This window comes from Rhinolophus ferrumequinum, chromosome 23 (genome assembly GCF_004115265.2).
Source record: "Rhinolophus ferrumequinum isolate MPI-CBG mRhiFer1 chromosome 23, mRhiFer1_v1.p, whole genome shotgun sequence".
Classification (NCBI taxonomy): domain Eukaryota; kingdom Metazoa; phylum Chordata; class Mammalia; order Chiroptera; family Rhinolophidae; genus Rhinolophus; species Rhinolophus ferrumequinum.
In genome coordinates, this window is record NC_046306.1 from 21,531,648 (window position 1) to 21,556,387 (window position 24,740).

Sequence of the window (24,740 nt, forward strand, 5' to 3'; positions counted from 1 at the left end):
CCTGTTCTTGCTTGGCTCAGGAACCATAAGAGGCTAGCTAGCCCTTGCTGTAGTTCTAAACCAGCAGTTTGCCTTTTTTCTCCTCCCATCCCCAGATTCTTAGTTTTCTGATTTGGTCTCTGGCTGCTCACAGAAACTGTGAAGTATTCCCCACACCCTACCTCTCCAAGAGCTTCCTGGTCTAAAGTTGTCTCCTTCCTCTCCCCTGCCAGCTCCCCCACAGTACCAAAACTCACTCCTTCAGCATGGAGACATTCTGTTTAAGTAAACTGAGGTGATGACAAAAAACTCCCTAACCTTTCTAAGGTATTTGCATATAAAAGAAGGAACTTAATAACATTAAAGTGAATCTTCATGAATTCAAAGTGTTGACTTTTGAAAAATTAAGATTCTACACTGTTTTAACGTATCTGTTAGTGACATATTTATTTTGCTTATAAAATAACTTTTTAAAAGATGTTTCTTTCATTTAGATTTTTAGACTACAGTTGCAAAGAATACACAGTTTTGGTCCTTTAACAGAATATTGTTTATTCATTATCAGAATATTGTTTATTCATTCAAACAATTGAATGATTGGAAGTTGTTTAAGTAAGCAGCCTTTTTTTAAGCCTCTTTATTATCTTTTTATACGAAAAAAATTTAAATGCACTGAAAAGAGAATAGTACTATGACCTTTCTTCCCCAGCTAATAATCACTTAAATTTGATAATTGTTAAATTTTTGCTATATTTGCTTTATCTATTTTTGTTGATAAAGTATTTCAAAGTATAGTAGGACATTTCACCCGTAAGTAATTATGCATCTCTAGAAAAATAAGGATATTTTCAATAATTATCCTTTCAAAAATTATTTCTAACAAGATTAACAAAAATTGCTAAATATCTCAATCCTAGTCTACCCATATTCAAATTTTTCCGGTTATCTGGTAACTCTTCTGCATTTGGTTGTTATGTCTTTTATATGTGTGTGTGTATTACTTAGTTTTATATCCTGCCTTTTTTTTTTAAAATAAACTTTCTGTTTTGGAATAACTTTAAACTTACACAAAAGTTGCAAAGATAGAGTTGCCTCTAAATAATTAGCATGTTAACTTTGGTGCGTTTGTCAAAACTAAAAGATAACATTGGTACATTACTATTTACTAACTTCAGACTTTATTCTGATTTTACCAATTTCCCCACTAATGTCTTTTTTTCTTTTTCAGGATCCAATCCAGGATCCACATTGTATTTGGTGTACCCTCTCTTTTTTAAAATTAACATTATATCACAACTTGTAAAAATAGTCTTTATGGAGATTAGAGCCATGCCGATTAAATGTTTAACAATGTCCTGGAATGGGATTCTGATCAGGCAAAAAAGAAGTTACAGAAAAAGTTTATGTAGTTGTGATCTCACTGTCTAAGCAATTTTGTATCCTGTCTTTAATAATCGTTGAGCATTTTGCCATGTCATTAACAGCTTTTAGCTTTGTTTTTGTAGCTGTGAGGCTTTTCTTGCCATGGATGCACTGTGATTTACTGACAGGACAACAGCTTTCAGATTGCTTTTAATTCCTCCCCTGTTAAAACAGTGCTGTGTTTGAATAAACCAGTCTCTTCATTCATATTTGTCCATGTTCATGGTTATATCCATAAGATAAATTCCTAGACATGCCATTAATGAAAAAGATTAAAAAAAGTTATAAAGGACATTATTTGGACAATTGGTAAAAATTTGATTTATGGAATGTTGGATTAGATAACAGTACTGTATCAATATTTCTGATTTTGATAATTGTCCTGTGATTATACAGGACAACGTTCTTATTTTTAGGAAATATATACTGACATATTTAGGGGTAAAGAGTATGATGTTTGCAGCTTATTCTCAGATGGCTCATAAAAATATGTGCTGCATGTGTGTGTGGAGAGAGTGTGCATATATAAATGTGTGAGTGTGAATGATAGATAAATGGGGCACAATGTTAATGATCAGTGAATCTGGGCAAAGACTATATGGGAATTCTTTGTACTATTACAATTTCTCTGATGTCAAAGTAAAGTTACAAAAAATAGTCTTTATAGTAACCATTCTTTTTCTTTCTGAAAATTTGTATTGTAAATTTTCAAACAATACAAGTTAAAACAATGGTACAATAAACATGTTTATTAACATTTTGTCATGTTTTATATGCCTATCTCTATCTTCATTTTTTCTGAACCTTCTGAAAGTAACTTGTAGACATCAGGCCACTTAACCCTGGATACTTCAGTATGCATCTTCTCAGAATAAGAAATTTTCCTTTCTTAACTATAATATATTGTACATAATCACATGTAGGAAACTTAACAATTAATTAATATTATCTAATATGCAATCCATATTCAAAATTTATTGTTCCCAAATATCTTTTTTTTTTTTTTTCCTTCATGCCCTTCACCCCCCCCACCCTCCTGGTTCAAGCCACTGTTTTTCAGTCTGGCTGTGTAGGACACAGCTCCCTGGCCCATGCTGGTATTATCAGCCTTGCGTTTCACCTGGCTGAGGCAGTCGGTCGCTGGTCATTGGTCGGCTGCTCACACCGACTATTTTCAAACCAAGATCCAGTCAAGATTTGTGTAGTTTCACTTGGTTGTTATATTTCTTCAATCTCTTAATCTAAAACAGCTCTTTACTTTTTTTGTTGTTGTTTGCTTGAAATGATGCATTTACATTTTGAAGAGATCAGACATGTCTAGAGTTGTTTGATTGCTTCCTCATTTAAACTGTTCCCCTGAATTCTGGTAAACTGGAAGTTAGGTGTAAAAGCTTCATTTGATTTAGGCTAAATATTTTTGGCAAGAATACTTCATAGGTGATGATTATATAACAATCACTTGATAGAATGTTTTCCTAATTTGATTGATGGTGTTATAAATTAACCATTATTGAACACGGAGTTTGCATCCAGTTTTTTGCTGCTCTAAATAATGTTTTGAAGATTAACGTTTACGTAGCTTTTATTTTGAAGTTCTTTACAACAAGATGCCCAAGCGTGAAATTATTAGGTAAAGACAACACGTTTATAGATGGTTCTTGGTAGGTTCAGGCTAATTTTAATTAGTGATTTGGTATGAAGCTACCAAACTAGTGTTTAAATTGCTTCCAATATGTTTTCCTCTTTTCAGGGGCTGAAAGAAGTGACACTACTTGGTCAGAATGTTAATAGTTTTCGGGACAATTCAGAAGTCCAGTTCAACAATGCAGTGTCCACCAACCTCAGCCGTGGCTTCTCCACCAACTATAAAACCAAGCGGGGGGGCCTTCGTTTTGCTCACCTTTTGGATCAGGTCTCCAGAATAGATCCTGAAATGAGGATCCGTTTCACCTCTCCCCACCCCAAGGACTTTCCTGATGAGGTGAGTATTACTAGTCAACTGTGCCAAACTGATAACAGTATACTCAAGCATGTCTGTCTGGGATAGACAGAGCATGGTTTGGGCAAAAGTGAAGGATTTGGTTAATTCATGTATTTGGTTTAATTAACCTCGTAATTACTTGAAAATTAACCTTGGTGGAGAACAGTGGGGGTGGTATTCCTTGATGCAAGATTCTTTGGTGAGACTTTGATGACATTCAAGGTATTCTTTTTGATCAGGTTCTGCAGCTGATTCATGAGAGAGACAATATCTGTAAACAGATCCATCTACCAGCCCAGAGTGGAAGCAGCCGTGTATTGGAGGCCATGCGGAGGGGGTCAGACTTGGTTGGGGAGGGGGTTTCCTGCACCTTTCCATATTTCCTTAAGGACCAAACAGTGTCTAAGAACCTAGCATGTGTGTGGCACATAGTAGCTGCTCAGTAAATATTTATTGTGGGATTGAACCCCTGGACATTGTAATTTCCTTTTGTTCACTCTATAAGTATAGACTAAGGACTGGATTTTATTTGTTTAGCATATTTTTTATTAAGCATCTATTGTGTGGCATATTCTGAGATATTAATCCTTTAGCTTTTTTTTTTGGAGGGGGGATATTAGGGGAACAGTGTGTTTTTCCAGGGCCCATCCACTCCAAGTTGTTGTCCTTCAATCTAGTTGTGGAGGGTGCAGTTCAGCTCCAAGTTCAGTCGCCGTTTTCAATCTTAGTTGCTGGGGGCGCAGCCCATCATCCCATGTGGGAATTGAACCGGCAACCTTGTTAAGAGCTCGCACTCTAACCAGCTGAGCCATCCAGCCGCCCCAGTCCTTTAGCTTTTAACATTAAAGATTTTTAGGTCTTGGAATTTAAGTGTAGCTCTATGTGTTCACTTACTTTGGGAATAATAAATATTGTAGAGATAAGACTGGAAGGAGAATGTGACAGATGGCAAGCTGTATGGACCTAGTGTTTTGCCTTGTTTTTGGCATTGGCAAGAGTTTTAGAGATCCTCTTAAATGCTTAATCTGTGTTGATATATTAGTTAAATACAGAAGGCTATTTAAAATAGTTTATGTCCTTGAACTAAAAATTTATAGGCCGTAGATTAGGTTACAGTACAGGATTTGAATCATAAGTGATCTTTCAGATATTTTAACCTGCTCTTGTACTGTCTTGTGTGGGTGAGAAGCAATGACGTGGTAATTCATAGTGTTATCTTTTAATATCATTCGTTTAAAGAAGATTAGCTCACCTAAGCCTTTTCTTTTTGTTCTTTATTGTAGCTATTCAAGAGAAGCTTATGTGGAGTTAATTCATCATATCAGAGAGTTTATTCCAGGTACATTAAAGAAATGTATTCACTGAGTACGTTACTCTACCAGTGACCACAGTCTTCTTGGTCAGATACAGGCAACACCTGTGGCAGTACCGTGTGACACCTTTATACTTCTGTTGCTTCTCTTCATTTCTGTCTCTTTCTTTCTTTTCATTTTTTCCTGATTTTTTAATGTCTTGGTCTTGCTAGAAATACTCAGAGGTGTGGATCAGCTTGAGGCCTCAAGGCTAAAGAGATTCTTTTTCAACAGTTTTTGTGTTTGTGAACATATGGGAGAGACCTTGTATTTTTTCATTAGCTGGCAAAGTTTTAGATAGTCTAAATTAGTTCTCATTTGGGGGCAATTGGTATCTTTAAAAATGTGTACTTAGAGGTAATTTGTTTCTTATTTATTATAACCTATGCTCTCTTTTTTTTCCTTTTCTCCTAATAAAATTACTCTGTAGTCTTTTAGTTTATAGTTGGTTGACGAAGTCTACACATTTTCCAAATTTCTAATCATAACTTGTATTGTGCACAAATACTTTCATTTTGATGGAGCAGGACAGTGTGGGGTTCTCTGGGCTGTAGTTTCCTCATCCATAAAATACAGCTAATAGTACTCACCTTGTTGGATTATTGGGATAATTAAATAAGTTAGATAGTAAAGTGTAGCACTTAGTAAGTATTCAGTAACTAATAGTTATTGTTACTATCTTAAAGGAACATTGTGTTAAACTAACTTCAAAAGTATATTTGTATGGGACACTGCAAGATTTTCACCAGTGAAAATAGGACCGTTTGGAACATGTGGACTCCTTCTGTGTCCCTAAATCTCACATTTGCAGTGAAAATACCTTTTCTAGTGCTGAGGGGAATGTAGACTGAGAAGCCAGGCTCTGGTGTGGGAACACTGTAGAAAAGCAGGTGCATCCTCCTTTGCTCTGCTGTGACAGTTCTGTCACACTTGCACATAGGCTGAATAGCTACAGAAAAGGCCTTAATTGCTGTCCCTACTTCTGTAGCCCACAAGTGGCAAAGGCTTCTCTTGAAAGTAAGCAGCAATGACTACTATTCTTTGTCCTTATTGTGTGTCATAGGTGTCAGCCTCAGCAGTGATTTCATTGCTGGCTTTTGTGGTGAGACGGAGGAAGATCACCTCCAGACGGTGTCTTTGCTTCAGGAAGTTCAGTACAACATGGGCTTCCTCTTTTCCTACAGTATGAGACAGGTGAGTTCTGGAATGGGGGAGGAGCTACTTCTGTGCTGAGAATGACATCATTCCTGACCGGTTTATCGACCGAAGATAACTGGGAAGAAAAAGTGGCAGCAAGGCAGTCTTTGGGAAGCCACAAGGATCTTACCATTTGTTTCTTTATTTTTTCTGATCAACTTGTCTATTATTTTACACAGTTCAGCTATTGGAGATGAAAAATAATTAACTATGCCAATATTTTCTCTTTATTAGAATATTTTAAATTAGGTTGTTTAGAATTTGAATGTGGAGGGAGGGACATTATTGTCTTTACAAAAAACCTGAAATTGTTTCTCAACATGCAGAGTGATTTGTCTTACAGACACCCCTTGTCACTCTCCCAGCCATCCTCAGCCATTTTTAGTTTCTATTTTTCTAGGCCAGGTGAACTCACTGATACTCACTTTAGAGTTTCTCCTATAATACAGATTCCCAGGTGGAAGGTGCAGAAGGAGATGAGCAAGGAAAGGGAGAGCAATTCACATGTGTTTCCTGCAGAGAGGGGATAGTCATAGTCTGCTGCCATTTTCTTGGTGGTAGGGATGAATTGCATGGGTCATTTCTCATCCCTGCAGTCACGTTGGGGCAGCTTGCCTTGTGTTTGGGCTGGAGGCTGAGGAGCCTCTCTGGCCATGGACTCAGGAAAGCTGACTGATGAATGAATGAACCCGTGACTTTAGCCACTGCTAACTCAGCAGCTATCAACCAAGCAATTCATGTCTTTAAAGCCCACTGCCTAGTGTTCTGCAGTGTAGCCCATTGCAGTGTAAGTGGGCGAGTGTGTATGTTCATGTCTCTTACAGAATTATTTTCAGGGATGAAGTTTCAGAGGAGCTGTTGGGTTCCATTTTGCTTCTTTTCCATGGACATCACAAACATGCAAGAGAAATTCTTTATAGTGCTAGATTTGGGAAATGGGTTTTCAGTGTGTTGTGGAAGCATATCCTATGGGCATTGAATATAAGTCTTTACTTTGGGATTTAATTACTTGGTTAGAATTAAGTTTATAGAGACTTATCAAGTAGTTTAGTGGATGAGAGCAAGCACTTAAATTGCTCCTCTCACTTAATAACTATGTGACCTTGGAAAGTGTCCTTTGTTTCTTCATCTGTGAAATGGGGGATAAGATTTGTACCAACCTCAGGTTGTTTTGATGATTAAATAAGATAATATGTGTAAAGCGTTTAGAACAGTGCTTCATGATGTAAGTGTACAATAGAGGTAAGTTGTTGTTTATAATAAGACAGAAGAGAGTAAACCCTGTGAGAGAATTATGTTTTAGGATTCTCTACCCATTCTCATTTTCCTCTGTGGATTTGGTCATTCTCTCAAAGGCAGAATGATTTGAATATCCAGACTTTGGTGTATTGGTTTTTCTCTTATTCCATACTTCTGTCTAGTGTAGTGGGCCTCCAACTGTATTATGAGCTCATGTACATAGGTAAAGATATATATATAGGTATATATGCATACTGTGGTTTTGGATGATGTAAAGGCTTTTCAAGGATTAGTTTTAGTTTTCTTTTTTTTTTGGACTAGATGATACATGCTCATGGTATAAAGTTCAAAAGGTCAAAATCATATGCAGTGAGAAGTAGTTCTTCCTTCTTCCCAGGTTGCTTAGTTTTTCAGCTCCTTCCTTGACGGTATCCACTCTTACAAATTTCTTCTGCAACGTTCCAGAGATAGTTCATGTATTTATAAACATATTTATATGTATTCTTTCTATACCAAAATTATACATGTTCATGTGTACCTTATTTCTGTTAAAAGTATATTTGGGAGAGCGATCATATCAGTATATATAAAACTATCTCATTCTTTTGAACAGCTGTGTAATTTTTCGTTATGTAAATAAACCATAATTTGTTTTACTAGTTACCTATTGATAAACATTTAGGTTGCTTTGCATCTTGTGATTTTATAAACTGTGTGGCTGAATAATTTAGTACATGAGTTATTTAGTATATGTACAAATGGAACCTTTATCCTTAAGATAAAGGCTGTAGTCTTAGGGTACCCTAAGGATAAAGGTCACATTCGTACCCTATAAAAATCTTAACAACAATTTTGAGTCTATGATTTTTATATGCTAAATTTAGAATTTAACCCTTGCAAAAAAACAGTGACTCAACTGCAGAGTTACCTTTTTCTCTTAGAAGGTTTCCAGAGCTAGAGAACCCTCATGGCATGGTTTGGGTTTGCTGTACATATCTACAACTTGCAGGGGGCAATGACCATGGTCCTGCTCTGTGCCTCAAGAATGGATTCTACAAGGCCTTGGTGACCTCTATCTCGCTCTCTCTTTTTTTTAATAGAAGACACGGGCATACCACAGGCTGAAGGATGATGTCCCACAAGAGGTAAAATTAAGGCGTTTGGAGGAACTTATCACCGTCTTCCGAGAAGAAGCGACAAAAGCCAATAAGACCTTTGTGGGTCGTACCCAGCTGGTGCTTGTGGAGGGGGTGAGACCATATGTTTATACATATATTGTGTATGCTTTTTGTTTTTTACAACAAAATATATCTCCTTTTATTTAGATCTTTGATTTCTTTTATTAGTTTTTGTAGTTTTCAGCATACAGATCCAGTACAAGTTTTGTTAGATTTACACCTAAGTATTCTGAGGTTTTTTTTTAATAGGTGTTGTAATTGCTGTTGTGTTTCTAATTTCGGGTGTCCATGTGTTCATTGTTATTACATAGAAATAATTGAGTTTTGTATGTTTATCTTGTATCCTGTGACCTTGCTGAATTCATTTAATAGCTCTAGGAGTTTTTTTTGGCAATTTCCTTGGAATTTTCTATGTAGATAATCATATCTTCGTGTTTTTTCCCCCTTCTCATGTTCCAGGGTTCCTTCTTTTATTGTTTCCTTTCTGTTTAGAGAACTTTCTTTAGACACTCTGGCAGTAGATTCTCTTTGTCTTCCTTCATATTAGAATGTTTTGATTTCCCTGTTTACTCCTGAAGGATATTTCTGTACTTAGTGAAAGAATTAGGGAAAAATATGTCTGCTCCATCTTTCTGGAAGCAGTATCATATGTATATTTTTAGAATCAATTTTATCGTTTGTATTTAATCCTTTTTAAAATCACACTTTCTTAGAAATTTACTGCATTTCTGGAAGTTTGTGGTTCCTGTAGGCTTCCGTGGTCAAGTCTGGGAACCTAACCATCATTTAGAGAGAGCACTAAATGGATGGGATAAGGGTGAGTTTGGGAACCTAACCTTTTGTGAGGCTGCATGCTGCAGCCTGTGGAGAGGAGGGGAAAGAGAGAGACAGGGCCCTTTCTGTGACTTCTTCCAAGTCCTGGTTTGGGAAAGGAGAGTCCTGCTCCATACTGTAGGATATGGCAGCATCAAAGCCACCAATTGCCTGGTATTTGTGTTTGTTAGGACTGTCTGGTACTGAGTAATAGTGGGAAATGGGTTCAAGCCATTCAGCCTAAGCCAAAAAAGAGGTGTTTTTTGTGTGTGTGTATAAACCTCTAGGGGTATCTTATGGATCCCAAGGGCAGGATATTGCCAGGTGTCTAGAAGGGACTCTGCGCAGCCTGGGAAGCCCTTGAGGCTCAGACGTGCTGGTCTCTCCTCAGACTAGCCTTTCCTGCTTCTTCATCTGTGTGGCAGAATATGGCAGTCTTATAGTTCTTCTGTTTACATGCTATAGTTCCAGCTGTTCACAGACCAAAATTTTGTCTCCCAGCCCCAATTGAAATTTCTAAGAGAGGGAACCTGATCAATTCAGCTTGGGTTAGGAATTTTCCTGTGGTCTGATCCAGCAGTGGATGTTGGGTGGTGATGCTGAGCTGGTGAAATACTCCAAAAAGTGTTTGCCTCACTAAATGCTTTATAATTTAGGGTGTCAGCTGTGATTCTGGAGATCTGTACATTTACATGTCTTTTTCTTGTCTGATTGCTGTGGCCAGGACTCCCAGTGCTATGTGGAATAAAAGTAGTGAAAGTGGACATCCTCGTCTTGTTCCTGATCTTAAGGAACCATTGAGTGTGATGTTAGCTGTGGGTTTATCATATGGCCTCTATTATGTTGAGGTATATTTCCTCTATTCCCATTTTGCTGAGAGTTTTTATTATAAATGGATTCTGGGTTTTGTCGAATGTTTTCTCTGCATCTATTGATATGATCATAGGATTTTTATACTTCATTTTAATTATGTGGTGTATCACATCATTTGGGTGTGGGACCAGCCCGTTTTGCATCTCCACCTCTCCTACTAGTCTCGATATGGCTTTGTCTTTATGTCTTTAGTTATAGGAGTTATCTACAGCTAGTCTTCAAGTGGTTCTCAAGAGTGGTTGTTCTATAATGTAGCTGTAATTTTGATGTGGTTGTGGGAGGAGGCGAGCACAGCATTTACCTACTCCACCATCTGGACTGGAACTCCTTTGGTCTGTTTCTATTTCCTGATTTTTCTCCTGATTATGGGTCACATTTTTCTGCTTCTGGGCATATGTAGTGATGTTTGATTGGATGTTGGATACCATGATGTACATTTTTGAGTGTTTGGATTTTGTGTTGGGCTTTGTTCTGATAGGCAGTGATGTTACTTACAGTTCATTTTAATCCTTTCAAGGCTTGTTTTTAAGTGTTGTTAGAAGAGTTTTCTATCCTAGGGATAGGTTAGCCTCATTACTAAGGTATGGCTCTTCTGCAGTTGCTACTGCATGTCCCAAGGAATCAGTGAGGACTGTTTGGTGGTAGATGAAATGATTCCCAGCCCCATGTGAGCTCTGGGAACTCATCAGCTGACAGTTCCAAGTTTACTTTCTTTGCCTGACTTCATGGAGTTTCACTCTATGGAAGCACATAGTAGTAGTCAGCAAAGACTGCACATTTCTATAGCTCTTTTTCTGCTTAGCTCCCTCCTGTTTAGAACTTGTTCCGTGATTTCCAGTTGTTGCAGGCTCCTTAAATTCTGATCCCTCTTTCCTCATTTCAGAGAGAATCACCATCCTCTGCTTTGAGATTTCCCTTCCTGCTTTCTTTGCATCCTGGTCTGGCTTGTGCCTTCTGGCAAAAACTCAGGGGTGGTTGGAAGGCTCATCTCATCTGTTTTCCTTCTCTTACACAACCTCTGTTGTCTAATACCTGGAAATAGCTGTTTTAGACATTTTGTCCAGTTTCTTAGTTATTTAAGGCTGGAGGATAAACTTGATTCTTCATCATGGCTGGAAGGGAAAGACTTGTGTATATTCTAGAAGTTAATTCCATCATTCTAGTTTTATTATTCTCCTGGCCTTGTCTTCTGCATGTTGTGATGGAAACTCTGGCCATGAGCCTGCCTATTCATTATGGGAAAGTAACTCAGCCGCACAACTCCAGAACATTCTTAAGTGATTACTATGAGACGGGGTAAAGTGAAAGTGGATTTGCCAGGTGCATCACCCATATGTCTTTGGCTTTAGGCCTGTTGGAGGTCCATTCCTTTTGAAGGTAATTCTGTAATCCAAGACTCTTTGAGTCATTCATTAGTGTAGAGTCAGCAAAACTTTATTGAGTTTCTGTTCTGTGCCATGTCCTGCCCTTGTTGGTTGAGCAGCGATAAACACTTTGTCTTCTTCAGTGATTCTTTGGTTAAGGAATGCGCTACGAGTAAGACCCTTGGGGATCTGAGACAAGAGAAGGCGTAATTCCTGTCTTCCAGGAACTGATGACTGACAGACTCATAGAGTCTCCTCTGTTCCTTCTGCAGCTCAGTAAACGCTCTGCCACTGACCTGTGTGGCCGGAATGATGGAAACCTGAAGGTGATATTCCCTGATGTAGAGATGGAGGATGTCACTAACTCTGGGTTCAGAGTCAGAGCTCAGCCTGGGGACTACGTGCTGGTGAAGGTAAGGTGTCCTTTTGGGTTTTTCTGCTTTGCACCGTGAAATGGCTGTTGGATTGGATAATTGGGGGAAATGAATTTTTTTCCTGGAGAAAATTTTTTTTTTTTTTTTTTAAGATTTTATTGGGGAAGGGGAACAGGACTTTATTGGGGAACAGTGTGTACTTCCAGGATTTTTTTTTTTCCAAGTCAAGTTGTTGTCCTTTCAATCTTAGTTGTGGAGGGTGCCGTTCAGCTTCAAGTTGTTGTCCTTTCAGTCTTAGTTGTGGAGGGTGCAGCTCAGCTCCAGGTCCAGTTGCCGTTGCTAGTTGCAGGGGGCGCAGCCCACCATCCCTTTTGGGACTCGAGGAATCGAATTGGCAACCATGTGGTTGAGAGGACGTGCTCCAACCAACTGAGCCATCCGGGAGGCAGCTCAGCTCAAGGTGCCGTATTCAATCTTAGTTGCAGGGGGCAGAGCCCACCATCGCTTGCGGAACTCGAGGAGTTGAACTAGCAACCTTGTGGTTGAGAGCCCACTGGCCCATGTGGGAATCAAACTGGCAGCCTTCGGAGTTAGAAGCACGGAGCTCTAACCGCCTGAGCCACCGGGCCGGCCCGAGAAATTTTTTAATACAATGAAAATCTCTTCTCAACTTGAGCAATGGAAGGGCATCTTGAATTGAATTTTAGACTATTTCTGACTATTGCCTTATTGTTTTTCTTCTCTCTTGCCCTGGAACGGTTCTTTTCGGGAATTTGGTGAGGTTGGAGTACACAGTAGTTTCTTGCTGCAGAGAGGCCAGGAAGTACAAGTGATTTGGAGTGAGTTGATAGTTCTCTCTGTCAGAGAGCGGCATGCCCTTTGAAGTCTCTGATGCCCCAGCATCCCTAACTGACATGTGCTCCCGTTTTCTGGGTCCCTCCCTGGACTAGCAGATCTAGTTGAATGGCTGTGGGAAATTTTCCTCTTTCTTTTCCCTCTTTCACTGGGGCTAGTCCTCCTTTCTTCCCTCTTTCCTTTCCTTTCCTTTTTCCTCCTTTTCTCCTTACACTACTGCTATTGCCACGTCCCTTTCTTTCTGGTCCTAATGTCTATTTTGCCCCAGAACCAGAGGCAGGCGGGACACATACTGATGAGGTAGGCAGGAGCAAAGCTGCTTCTCCGACAATGAGTTCTGGAGCATCTACAAAAGAGAGAGTAATTGTTTTTCTGCTGTTGTTGATCAGTGTTTTGTCCTCTTACCTATTTCTCAGTGTCTTACCCTCTACTCTGCTTCCTTACTGTCCCTACTTGCTCTTACTGTCACCTCCATCTTGAGTCATGGGAGCCATGGTCCATGGCTTGTAGCTGAGTGAGGCTCATTCCCCTGGCACATAACTTCTTTGGATTGGCCTAGAAATTTTACCAACACTTAGAACTTTTCTGTCCATCTGACAAAAACTTACAACACAATCAGTTTGCTGGTTGGTGACTTTATGATGTCATTCCCTTCTGTCCTTGTCGTGACTGGGAATTGTCTTACTTAAACATTACCTAGGAATTTCCTAGGTAGAGTAATTCCTACCAGGCAGCAGTGTGATTGATTTAGAAACAACCTGGCATAGCTTTCGCCATTTGTTCTTTTTTAAAAGTTTTTTGACTCTATCTTGTTTTCTTATTTCTCTCTCTTCTGAATGTTTGTTTCTTTGATTTTTAGTTTCTTTCCCATACCTCCTCCTACTCTCTTTCCACTCTAGCTAAGTGTTACTTCAAAAAAAGGAAAGACGTTGGTGGGTTGGGTTGTAGTGTTAGTATGATATCTTTTGTAAAATGAAAAAATTCCAGTTAAGAAAGTTAGAAAGGTTATGCTGCATCATTACTTGGTACTCTCTTTTGTTCTCAAGTGACATAAATCCCACAAGTAAGATTTAGTGGAAGGATGAAAATGAAGGAAGAGCTGTGGAGCCAGGGATCTGTTGGCTGTTTTTCTGTGTTGCTCATCACTGCTGTTTCATTTCTCTCCAATTAGAGTCTCTGGGCTGTGCTAGAACCACTCCGTCATAAATTTCGCTTTCTTGTCTCCCTCCCTTCTGTGGTGCTTATTTGGCTGAACCCCAGCTCTGGTAAAAGTGGTTATCTGCTTCCTCTGCATCTGTGCCGTGTCATCTGAACATTGCTGGGGAAAAGCATACAGTTAATCTGTATTAGATAGATTAGGTCAGATGATGGTGATTGAAAACTCAAAAGACAGGTAGGAGTTCTCATAAAAATCTAGATATGTGAGGTCCAGGACTGGTGATTGTGATGTCTCCATGGTCATCAAGGGTCCAGGCTTCTTCTGTTTTTATTCTCGGTGTGTGGCCTCCATTCTCAAGGTACCCTCATGATCCAAGATGGTTGCTCCAGCTACTATGTCCATATTCTAGGTAGGAGGAAGAAGGAAGGAAAGATGGGAAGGGCATGCCCTCTTCCTTTCAAGACACTTTGCAGAAGTTCCACACACTCTTTCCACCATAGTAACATACCACACCAGACTGCAAAGAATCTGAGAAGCGTGGTCTTCATTCTGAATGAACATGTGCCCAGTTAAAAATTGGGAGTTAATGAGGAAGAAGAGGAGAAATGTTGGGGGATAAGTAACAGTCCCTTCTATATAAACCATCTGTACTCAGTTCAAATTCATGACCGTGAAACTCAAATGAGTATTGAGCCTTGAAGTCCTGATGCTACGATCTCCCTAGTACACTGACTTTCCCATTCTTTCTTCTTAAATCTTCATCTGCCTCTCCAAATCCTAGTCTCAGCGAATGTCTGACTTATATTCATAGAGAAAATAGATCAAGTCAGACGAAACCTCATTGTCTCATTATTTCCACTGGCTCACTCACATCTCTACCCGTACATGCTGTCTGCTCACATGAGACAGTGTAGGAAGCGTCTGTATCTTCCGTCATCAGGGTCCCTTGTACCTTCACTTCTGGCCCTTCCTACCTTCTCCAGAGTTTTGTATTTATCTCCCTTCTCTCTTGCATCTTAAACTTAATGTGGCCAAAATAGAATGGATTCTTCCCACTTTCCTGCAATTTTCTTCTTTTCAAGCCTTCCCCAATTTCCGTAAATGGCACCACTCAATTGCTCAAGCCGAAAATCTAGGAATCATCTTACACACTTGCTTTCCTGTGCTCCCCATCAGCAGTCCACCTCTTTCGGTTTTTCCTATGGAATGTATCGTGAACCTGACCATTTCTTTCCATTTCCAAGCCGCCGTCATTTCTGACTGGGAGATTGCAGTATCTTCTTCACTGGCCTTCTGCTTTTATATTTTGAAGATAAATTATTTTATTGACATATATCATAAATGTAGAAAATTGCCCACATTATCAATGTACTACTTGATGAATGAAAGTGAACCTACCTTGTAACTACCACCTGGATCAAGAAATAGAATATTCTCAGAACACTAGAACCCCCGCAATGTTCCTACCAGTTGCCCTGCATCCTGGTTTCTGATACCATAGTTTAGTTTTGACTGTTTTTGATTGTTACACAATTGAATCATACAATGTGTATTTTTGGTACTTGTCTTCTTTTCCTCTAACTTATGTCGTGCAATTCATCCATGATTATATTTATTCATATTATATGACTATACCACAATTTATTTATGCATTGTACTGTTGTTGGCCAGTTTGGTTGTTTCTAGTTTGGAGCTATTACAAATGGAATTGCTATGAATATTCCTGTACATGTGTTTCAGTGCACATGTGTGTTTATTTCTGGTGGATACATGACTTGGAATTGCTGGGTCATAGGGGGTGTGTAATACAAATAGCTGAAGTGATCATACTGTTTTACACTCCTACAACTGTGCAGGAGAATGCCAGAGGCTTCAGATTCCCTGCTTTCATTCTTGCCCTCCTCTAGAATGTCTGCCCCACAGCAAGCAGTGTGATGTTTCTAAATCCGGTCACTCACTCCTCTTCTTGAGCCCTCCAGTGGTTTCCCATTGGAGCCAGCATAAAATGCAAGGTGTCCAAGGCCTTATATGATCTGCCTCAGCTATCTTTCCAACCTCACACTCCCTCCACTCTTCTTATTTTCTCTCCTCCAGCCCTGGTGGCATCCTTTTTATCCCTCAGACCTGGTCTTTGCACATGCTGTGTTGCTTGGGAGACTCTTGATCTTTGCCTGGCTGATTTCTTTAAAACCTTCATGTTCTTCCTAAAATATCACCTCCTTGAGAGGCCTTCTCTGGCCAGTGTCCTGCTAAAGCAGCTTCCCTCCACTTTGTTCTTGCCACTGTTTACCACAGCCCATTTTATCTTCATAGCACTTCTCAGTACGTGAAATCTCCTTGTTTGTTTCTTTACATATTTATTGTCTGTTTTCTCTTGAAAGCTCCTTTGAGGTCAGAGAAAATATCTGTTTTGTTCATCTCGGTATCTCCAGCACCTAGGACTATACTTAGAACATAGTAAGCACTCAGTAAATATTGACTAATGCGCTGACTTATTCTCATGGTAAGAAATGAGACCACTGGTGCCTTCAGTGTCACATACTTTTAGCTCTCAATTAAAGAGGAAGGAGAGCCTTTCTCAGCAAATTTGGGCTGTAAATATCCTAAGGAGGAAGGATTTGACTGGTTCAGCCTGGATCACAACTTATCCCTGGGGTTGGGAGGGCAGGGTCTGTGATGGGCAGCGCACGCCTGAACCTTATGGTTGGTGCTGGGGAGGAGCCAACTCCAAGAGAAAAGGAAGAAGTGGCTATTTGGGATTGACCTGTTTTGGACTTCTTAAATTATATGTATTACGATTGCATCGGACGTCTCTTCCTCTCAGGATTGGGGGCATACAGGAACCATGCAGTCTCTGCTGGCCTGTCATCTCCATCAGGTCCCTTTTGGTGGCCTCTTCTCTGGAGGTTCCTTATTAAGTCCCTGTAGTGCCTTCTTGGTTACCTTGCCTTCTCCCGACTGGTTGTCTTTCAGATCACCTCTGCCAGCTCTCAGACCCTTAAAGGACATGTGCTCTGCAGGACCACTCTGAAGGACTCTTCAGCATATTGCTGACCTGAGGGATGGCCTCGAGCTGACGTGGGCAGTCCTTCCCACGTCATTACTGAAAGAGGTAATGAAGCTTTGAAGACAAACCACAAGTGGTGAAGCAACTTTATGTCAAATGGAAAATGCATCTCTTTGCTGCTACATGAACAGGCTTTATAATCATTAAATTGATTTAAACTGAAGTCGTCCCTCGGTCTCTCTACTTTTACTTCATTTTTACCCTGGTTAATGTTTCTGAGATTTTCCCCTATTTTCCCTGTATTAAGTGTTTCCCAACGTAATTTCTGCTGTGGACACTGCTAACCTCTCTGGTTTTTCTCCCCTGGACTCTGGGCATTAGAGACTAAAGCGGAGGGGAAAGTAGAGAGAACCATTTGCTTGGGAAAAACTGCTCTAGATCTGTCTTAACATTGTGTTATGATGACATTGACGCGGCTGCTTATCTCCTCACTTTGTTCTCTTATTTTACCTGAGGTTTTCCTTCAGGGACTTTTTTTTAGCCTGTCAATCATTCTTGGCCTTCAGGTCTGATAACACTTGGAGTTTTGGAAGACACCATTACCTACTGGTAGGCTTTGAACACTCATTCTTGGCCCATTCCCTGCCAAGTTTATGTCATTCTGTGGGTACCATGCAAAAAAAATCCAAAAGATGGTAGCATGGAGTGCTTAGAATCAGAAGGACTTTTGTTTAAGTCCCCACTCCATTGCTTAAGAGTTGTGTGTCTTGAGTAGTTACTCTAGTCTTCTATGCCTGGGTTTTCTCCTGTGACATGGGGATAATGATAATAAAATGTTTATCTCATATGGAGTTCAGTGAGATTATACTTGTAAAGAGTTTAGCACTATCATGTTTGCTTCGGCAGCACATATACTAAAATTGGAACAATACAGAGATTAGCATGGTCCCGGTGCGAGGAGGACACCCAAAAAGAAAAGAGGTTCACACTATCTGTGACACAATAAGTTCTTAGCAAACGGGAGCAATCATTGAATGATTTTGCTTCTAAAACACAGCATGTGTTAGGATGCTCCGAGGCTTTTATTGTGTGTCTGCCCTTGATCTCCTTTGGACCCTTTCCAGTGACCTCCAGGACCACCTTTCGGAACCCCAGGCTGGGAACCTCTTCTTCAGGTGCTGGTCCGGCCTGGGAAGACTGGTTTCTGCTATCAAGATCCATCTTCTGAGGAAAACATTTGTTACGGCTCTTCACCTTCATTCTTTATTCAAAAGGCATTTTATAACAAGTTTTAAAATTTATTTTACTTTTTATGAAAAAATATATTGTGGTAATTTCAAACAATACAATAGGTATCTGTAATTGGTCAGGTTCCTTCCTACCGCTTTCTCCTAGTCCCTCTTACGAAAGCTAGCACTTTTATCATTTTCTAATGTCTTTTCAGAGACAACCTTCTGTATGTACAGTGATTAGTATGTATATTTGTTTTACACAAATGGTTAAATACCATACACATTATTAATAGCTTTATTAAGGTATGTGTAATTGATGTACAACTGACATGCACATATTTAAAGTGTACAATTTGATGTTTTGACATACGTATATACCCATGAAACCATCACCAAATCAAGACTGTGAATATACCCATCACACCTGAAATTTTTCTCATGTCCCTTGGTAATCCCTCTTTGATTCCTGATCCCCAAGCGACCATGGAATTTCCTGTCACACATGACATAATGTATTTTCATTTTCATTAATTTCAAAATACTTTCTAATGTCCCTTTTGATTTCTTCTTTGACCCATGGGTTATTTAGAACTGAATTATTTAATTTCCACATATTTGGGGATTTTGCTGAGAGGTCTTTATGATATTGATTTCTAATTTAATTCCATTGTGGTCAGAGAACATACTTGGTATGATTTTAATCATTTGAATTTATTGAGACTTGTTTAATGGCTCAGAACATGATGTATCTTGGCAAATATTCAGTACATACTGGAAAAGAATATGTATTCTGCTGTTATTGGGTGTAGCATTCTATAAATGCCAGTCAATTCAGATTGTTGTTCAAATCTATAATACCCTTGCTTACTATCTATCAAATTCTTCTATCAAATATTGAGAGAGGGGTATTGAAATTTTTGATAATTATGGATTTGTTTCTTGTTTCTTCGCAGTTCTCTCATGTTTTGCTTCATGTATTTTGAAGCTCTGTTACTAGGTGAATAAACATTTAGAATTTTTATGTTCCCTTGACTAACTGATTTCTTTATTATTATGAAATGACCTTCTTTAAACCTGGTAATATCTTTTGCTTTGAAATCTACATTGTCTAATGTTACTATAACCACTTTGGCTGACTCCCTCCCTTTTTATTGAGATTATAATTCACATAGCATTAATTTCACCATTTTAAAGTGCACAATTCGGTGGTTTATAGTATATGCACAAGGCTGTGCAACTATCACCACTGTTGAATTCTAGAACATTTTCTTTTCTCCCAAAAGAAACCCTATATCCATTAGTGGTCACTCCTTATTTTTCCTTCCCCCTATCCATTGGCCAACATTCTAAACCTTCTGTCTCTTGATTTGCCTATTTTGGACATTTTATATAAATGTAATCATACAACATGTAGACTTTGTATCTGGCTTCTTTCACTTAGCATGATGGTTTCAAAATTCATCCATGTTGCATAATGTCATTCCTTTTTTATGGTTGAATAATGTCAATCAATGTAATATTCAATCTTAATAGAATGGACTGATTACTAATTCAATCTCCTTACTAATTCTAGGTCTGTTTTTATTTTTCATTTCTTGAGTCAGATTTGGTAGTTTGTGGGTTTTGAGGAATGTGTTTGTTTCAAGCAGGTTATCTAATTTGTTGGCATACAATTGATCATAATATACTTTTATAACCCTTTTGTTTCTCTAAGATTGGTAGTAATATCCTCACTCTCATTTCTGATTTAGTATCTTGAGTCTTCTCCTTTTCTTTGTCAGTCTAGCGAAAATTTTGTGAATTTTGTTGATCTTTTCAAGGAACCAACTTTTGTTTTCATTGATTGTTTTGATTTTCCGTTCTCTATTTCATTTGACTCTGCTCTGATCTTTACTATTTCATTCCTTCTGCTTGCTTTGGGTTTAGTTCGCTCTTTCTCTAATCCTTACAATGGAAAGGAGATTATTGATTTGAGATCTTCTTTGTCTTTTTAAAACAGGGCTTTATTTTTTTAGAGCAGGTTTACAGCAAGATTGACTGGAGCACAGAGGATTCCGTACACCTCTCTCCCCAACAAATGTAGATTCCCTCACTATCAACATCCCACACCCGAGTGGCACATTTGCTATATTTGAACCTAGCTTGACTCATTATTATTACCCAAAGTCCATAGTTTACACTAGGGTTCTTTCTTGGTGTTATATACTCTGTGGGTTTGGACAAATGTATAGTGACTTGTATCCACCATTATAGTACCATATAGAGTGGTTTCATTGCCCTAAAATTCCTCTGTGCTCTGCCTATTCGTCTTTTCACTTCCTCGCAAGCTCTGGCAACCACTGAATTTTTTACTGTCTTTATATTTTTACCTTTTTCAGAATGTCATAGAGTTGGAATCACACATTATGAGGCTTTTTCAAAATGGCTTCTTCCACTTAGTAATATGCATTTAAAGTTCCTCCATGTCTTCATGGCTTTGTAGCTCATTTCTTTTTAGTGCTGAATATTCCATTGTATGGATGTACCATAATAGCTGAATGTATTTATCCATTCACTTAACGAAAGACATCTTTGTTGCTTCCAGTTTGGGCAGTTATGGGTAAAGCTGCTGTAAACATCTGTGTATGAGTATTTGTGTGAACATAAGTTTACAACTTATTTGGGTAAATATCAAGGAACATGATTGTTGAATCATGGTAAGAGTATATTTAGTTTTGGAAGAAACTGCCAAACTGTTCTCCAAGGTGGCTGTACCATTTTGCATTTCCACCGTCAGTGAGTAAGAGTTCCTATCGCTCCACATCCTCGTCAGCATTCGGTCTTTTCAGTGTTCTGGAATTTAGCCGTTCTAATAGGTGTTTAGTGGTATCTCGTTGTTTTATTTACAGTTCCTAATGCTGACTTTCATATATTTATTTGTCGTCTATGTGTCTTTGGTGAGGTGTCTGTTTTGATCTTTTGTTCACTTTTTAATCAGATTGTTAATTTTCTTATTGTTGGATTTTAAGAGTTCTTTGTGTATTTTGAATACCAGTCCTTTATGAGATAAGTGTTTTGCAAATATTTTCAAAATATTTGAAAGACTGTAGCTTGTCTTCTCATTCTCTTAACTGCATCTTTCAAAGAGCCAAAGGTTTTAAAGAAGTTCAACTTACCAATGGTTTTTTTTCTTGGATTGTGCCTTTGGTATTTTACCTCAAAAATCATTGCCAAAATCATCTAGATTTTTCTCTTATGCTATCTTCTAGGATTTTTATAGCCTTACGTTTTATATTTAGCTATTCAATCCATTTTGAGTTAAATTTTGTGATGAGTGTAAGGTCTGTTTCTAGATTCATTTTTTTTTGGCATGTGGATATGCAGTTGTTCCAGCACCGTTTGTTGAAAAGATAATCTTTTCCCATTGTATTGCCTTTGATTCTTTGTCAAAGATCAGTTGATTGTATTTATGTGGATCTATTTTGGGGCTCTCTGTTCTGTTCCATTCATCTGTTTGTCTATTTTTTTTTTTTTTTTTTTTTGCCAATACTACACTTTCTTGATGATTGTAGCCTTAAAGTAAGTTTAGATGTTGACTAGTGTCAGTGTTTGTTCTCCTTCAGTACGTGTCGGCTATTCTAGGTCCTATGTGTTTCCATGTAAACTTTAGAATCAATTTGTCAGTATTCACAAAATAACTTGCTGGGATAATGTTGGGATTTTGTTAACTCTGTAGATCAGGTTGGGGAGAACTGACAATATGTTGAACTGTCAATATGTTGACAATATTGAGTCTTCCTATGCAGTGAACTTGGACTCTCTCACCATTTATTTAGTTCTTTGATTTCCTTCCTGTGAATTTTGTAGTTTTCACCCTATAGATCTTGTATATATTTTGTTAGATTTATACCTAAGTATTCCTTTTTGGGGGTGCTAATGTAAATTTGTTTGTAATTTGAAATTCCCGTAGTTAATTGGTGGTATGTAGGAAAGCAATTCACTTTTACATATTAGCTTTGTATTCTGCAATCTTGCTATAATTACTTATTATGTCTGGGTTGTTGTTTTTTTGGTCAGTTCTGTCAGATTTTCTACATAGACAATCATGTCATCTGTGAACAAATACAGTTTTATTTCTTCTCAATTTCTGTACCTTTTACTCACTTCTCTTGTTTTATTTGATAGGGCTTCCAGTACGATGTTGGGCCTGCTGCTTTTGGTTTTGGAAGGTTATTAATTACTGATTGATTCAATTTCTTTAATAGACACAGGCCTATCCAAATTGTGTATTTCTTGTGTGAGTTTTGACAAACTGTGTCTTTCAAGGAATTAGTCCCTTTCATCTAGGCTATTAAATTTGTGGTCGTAGAGTTGTTCATAATATTCATTTATTATTATTTTGATGTTCATAGGCTCTGTAGTGGTATCTCTGTTTATTTTTGATATTAGTAACTTATACCTTCTCTCTTTTTTTTTTTTTTTTTAAAGATTTTATTGGGGAAGGTGAACAGGACTTTATTGGGGAACAGTGTGTACTTCCAGGACTTTATTACAAGTCAAGTTGTTGTCCTTTCAGTCTTAGTTGTGGAGGGCGCAGCTCAGCTCCAGGTCCAGTTGCCGTTACTAGGGCAGCCCACCATCCCATGCGGGAGTCGAACTGGCAACCTTGTGGTTGAGAGGACGCACTCCAACCAACTGAGCCATGTGGGAGGCAGCTCAGCTCAAGGTGCCATGTTCAATCTTAGTTGCAGGGGGCGGAGCTCACCATCCCTTGCAGGACTCGAGGAGTTGAACTGGTAAACTTGTGGTTGAGAGCCTACTGGCCCATGTGGGAATTGAACCAGCAGCCTTTGGAGTTAGGAGCACGGAGCTCCAACGCTGGAGCCATCGGGCCAGCCCCCTTCTCTCTTTTTTTCTTAGCCTGCCTAGAGGCTTATTAGTGTTATTGATCTTTTAAATGGTTTTGATCTTTTCAAGCTTTTGGTTTCATTATTTTTCTTTATTAGTTTCCTGTTTTTATTTTTTATTGATTTCTGCGCTAATTTTTATTCTTTTCATTTTGGAAGAGAAAAAAAAATTTGGATTACTTTGGACTAATTTGCTCTTCTTTTTCTAGTTTCCTAAGATGGAAGCTTAGATTATTGATTCTGCGTCTTTCATCTGTCCTAATAAATTCATGTAATACCATAAATTTCCTTCTAAGGATGCTTTTGCTGCATCCCCAAAATTTTGATCAGTAGTATATTTATTAAGTTCAAATATTTAAAAATTTCTCTTGAGATTTCATCTTTGAGATTTCTTTCTTCTTTTTTAATGTAGGCGTTTGTAGCTATAAATTTCCCCTGCGCACTGTTTTTACTGTATCCCTTATGTTTTGGTATGTTGTATTTTTGTTTTCATTCACATCAAAGTATTCTCTAATTTTTCCTTCTGATTTCTTTGACCCAGTGCTCAAGAGTTTATTGTTTAATTTCTACATATATTTGTATTTTCTAAATTTTTTTCTGTTACAGATTTCAAATTTCATTCCACTGTGGTCAGTGGAAGGTACCTTGTATGATTTAAATCTTTTTAAATGATTGAAAATTGTTTTGTCATCTGACATATGGTCTATCCTAGAGAACGTTCCACATGCACTTGAGAAGAGTGTGTTATTCTGCTGTTGGTGGTAGAACGTTCTATATATGTTTGCTATATTTAGTTGTTTTATAGTGTTGTCCATATCTTCTATTTTCTTGTTTATCTTTTGTCTAATTGTTCTTTCCACTACTGAAAGTGGAGTGTTGTAGTCTCCAGCTATTATTGTTGAACTATTTCTCCCTTCAATTCTGTCAGAGTTCGCTCCATCAATGTTGGGGCTCTATTGTTAGGTACATATATGTTTATAATTGTTATATCATTTTGATGTAGATTGCCGCTTTATTTTTATATAATGTCCTTTGTGTCTTGTAACATTTTTTTCAATTACAATTGACATTCATTATTATGTATTAGTTTCAGGGGTACAGCATAGTGGTTAGACATTAATTTATGAAGTGATCCCCCCAATTAGTCTAGTTCCCACTTGGCACTATGCATAGCTATTACAATATTATTGACTATATTCCTTATGCTGTACTTTACATCCCTGTGACTATTTTGTAACTATCAATTTGTACTTCTTAATACACTTCACCTTTTCCACCCAACCCTCTATTCCCCCTCCCATCTGGTAACGATTAGTTTGTTGTCTGTATCTATGAGTCTGTTTCTGTTTTGTTTTGTTTTCTTTTTGTAACAATTTTTATTTTAAAGTTTATTTTGTCTAATTTAAGTATAGCCTCTTTACTTAAGTATTTAAGTTTTTAAGTATAGCCTCTTTTACTTAGTACCTTTAGTTGTCATGTCTCCTTAGTCTCCCCTTGGTTGTGACCATTTCTCAGACTTGTTTTTTTTTTTTTTTTTGGGTCGTTGTTGTTGTTTTTAAGGAGAACGCAGCTCACAGGGGCCCATATGGGGATCGAACTGGCAACCTTGGTGTTATCAGCATCACGCTCTAACCAACTGAGTTAACTGGCCTCCCCTGACTTTCCTTGTTTTTGATGACCTTGATAGTTTTGAGGAGAACTGGTCAGTAGTTTGTAGAGTGTGCCTCAGTTGGGATCTGTCACATGTTTTTCTCAGTAGTAGACTGGGATTGTGTGTTTCTAGGAGGACGGCCACAGAGGTAAAGTGCCATTCTCCTCACATCATAAGG

At 38.3% G+C, this 24,740-nt stretch overlaps 1 protein-coding gene and 1 non-coding gene across 3 annotated transcripts in view; both read left to right on the top strand.

The window, feature by feature from the left end:
• CDK5RAP1 (CDK5 regulatory subunit associated protein 1) overlaps window positions 1-17,018 on the top strand; it is a 28,141-nt gene extending 11,123 nt beyond the window's left edge. For both annotated transcript variants that reach the window (XM_033095118.1, XM_033095119.1), the window contains 7 exons: window positions 3,152-3,382; window positions 3,622-3,719; window positions 4,666-4,721; window positions 5,798-5,928; window positions 8,271-8,420; window positions 11,671-11,811; window positions 16,760-17,018. In XM_033095118.1, the coding sequence (XP_032951009.1) occupies window positions 3,152-3,382; window positions 3,622-3,719; window positions 4,666-4,721; window positions 5,798-5,928; window positions 8,271-8,420; window positions 11,671-11,811; window positions 16,760-16,840 (888 nt within the window). In that variant the 3' untranslated portion in view covers window positions 16,841-17,018. The remainder of the gene's footprint in view (window positions 1-3,151; window positions 3,383-3,621; window positions 3,720-4,665; window positions 4,722-5,797; window positions 5,929-8,270; window positions 8,421-11,670; window positions 11,812-16,759) is intronic.
• Window positions 17,019-17,685: 667 nt separating this feature from the next.
• Window positions 17,686-17,789, top strand: LOC117016358 (U6 spliceosomal RNA). The gene has a single exon (XR_004421883.1). It is a non-coding gene; the product is annotated as a U6 spliceosomal RNA (small nuclear RNA).
• Window positions 17,790-24,740: the final 6,951 nt, after the last annotated feature.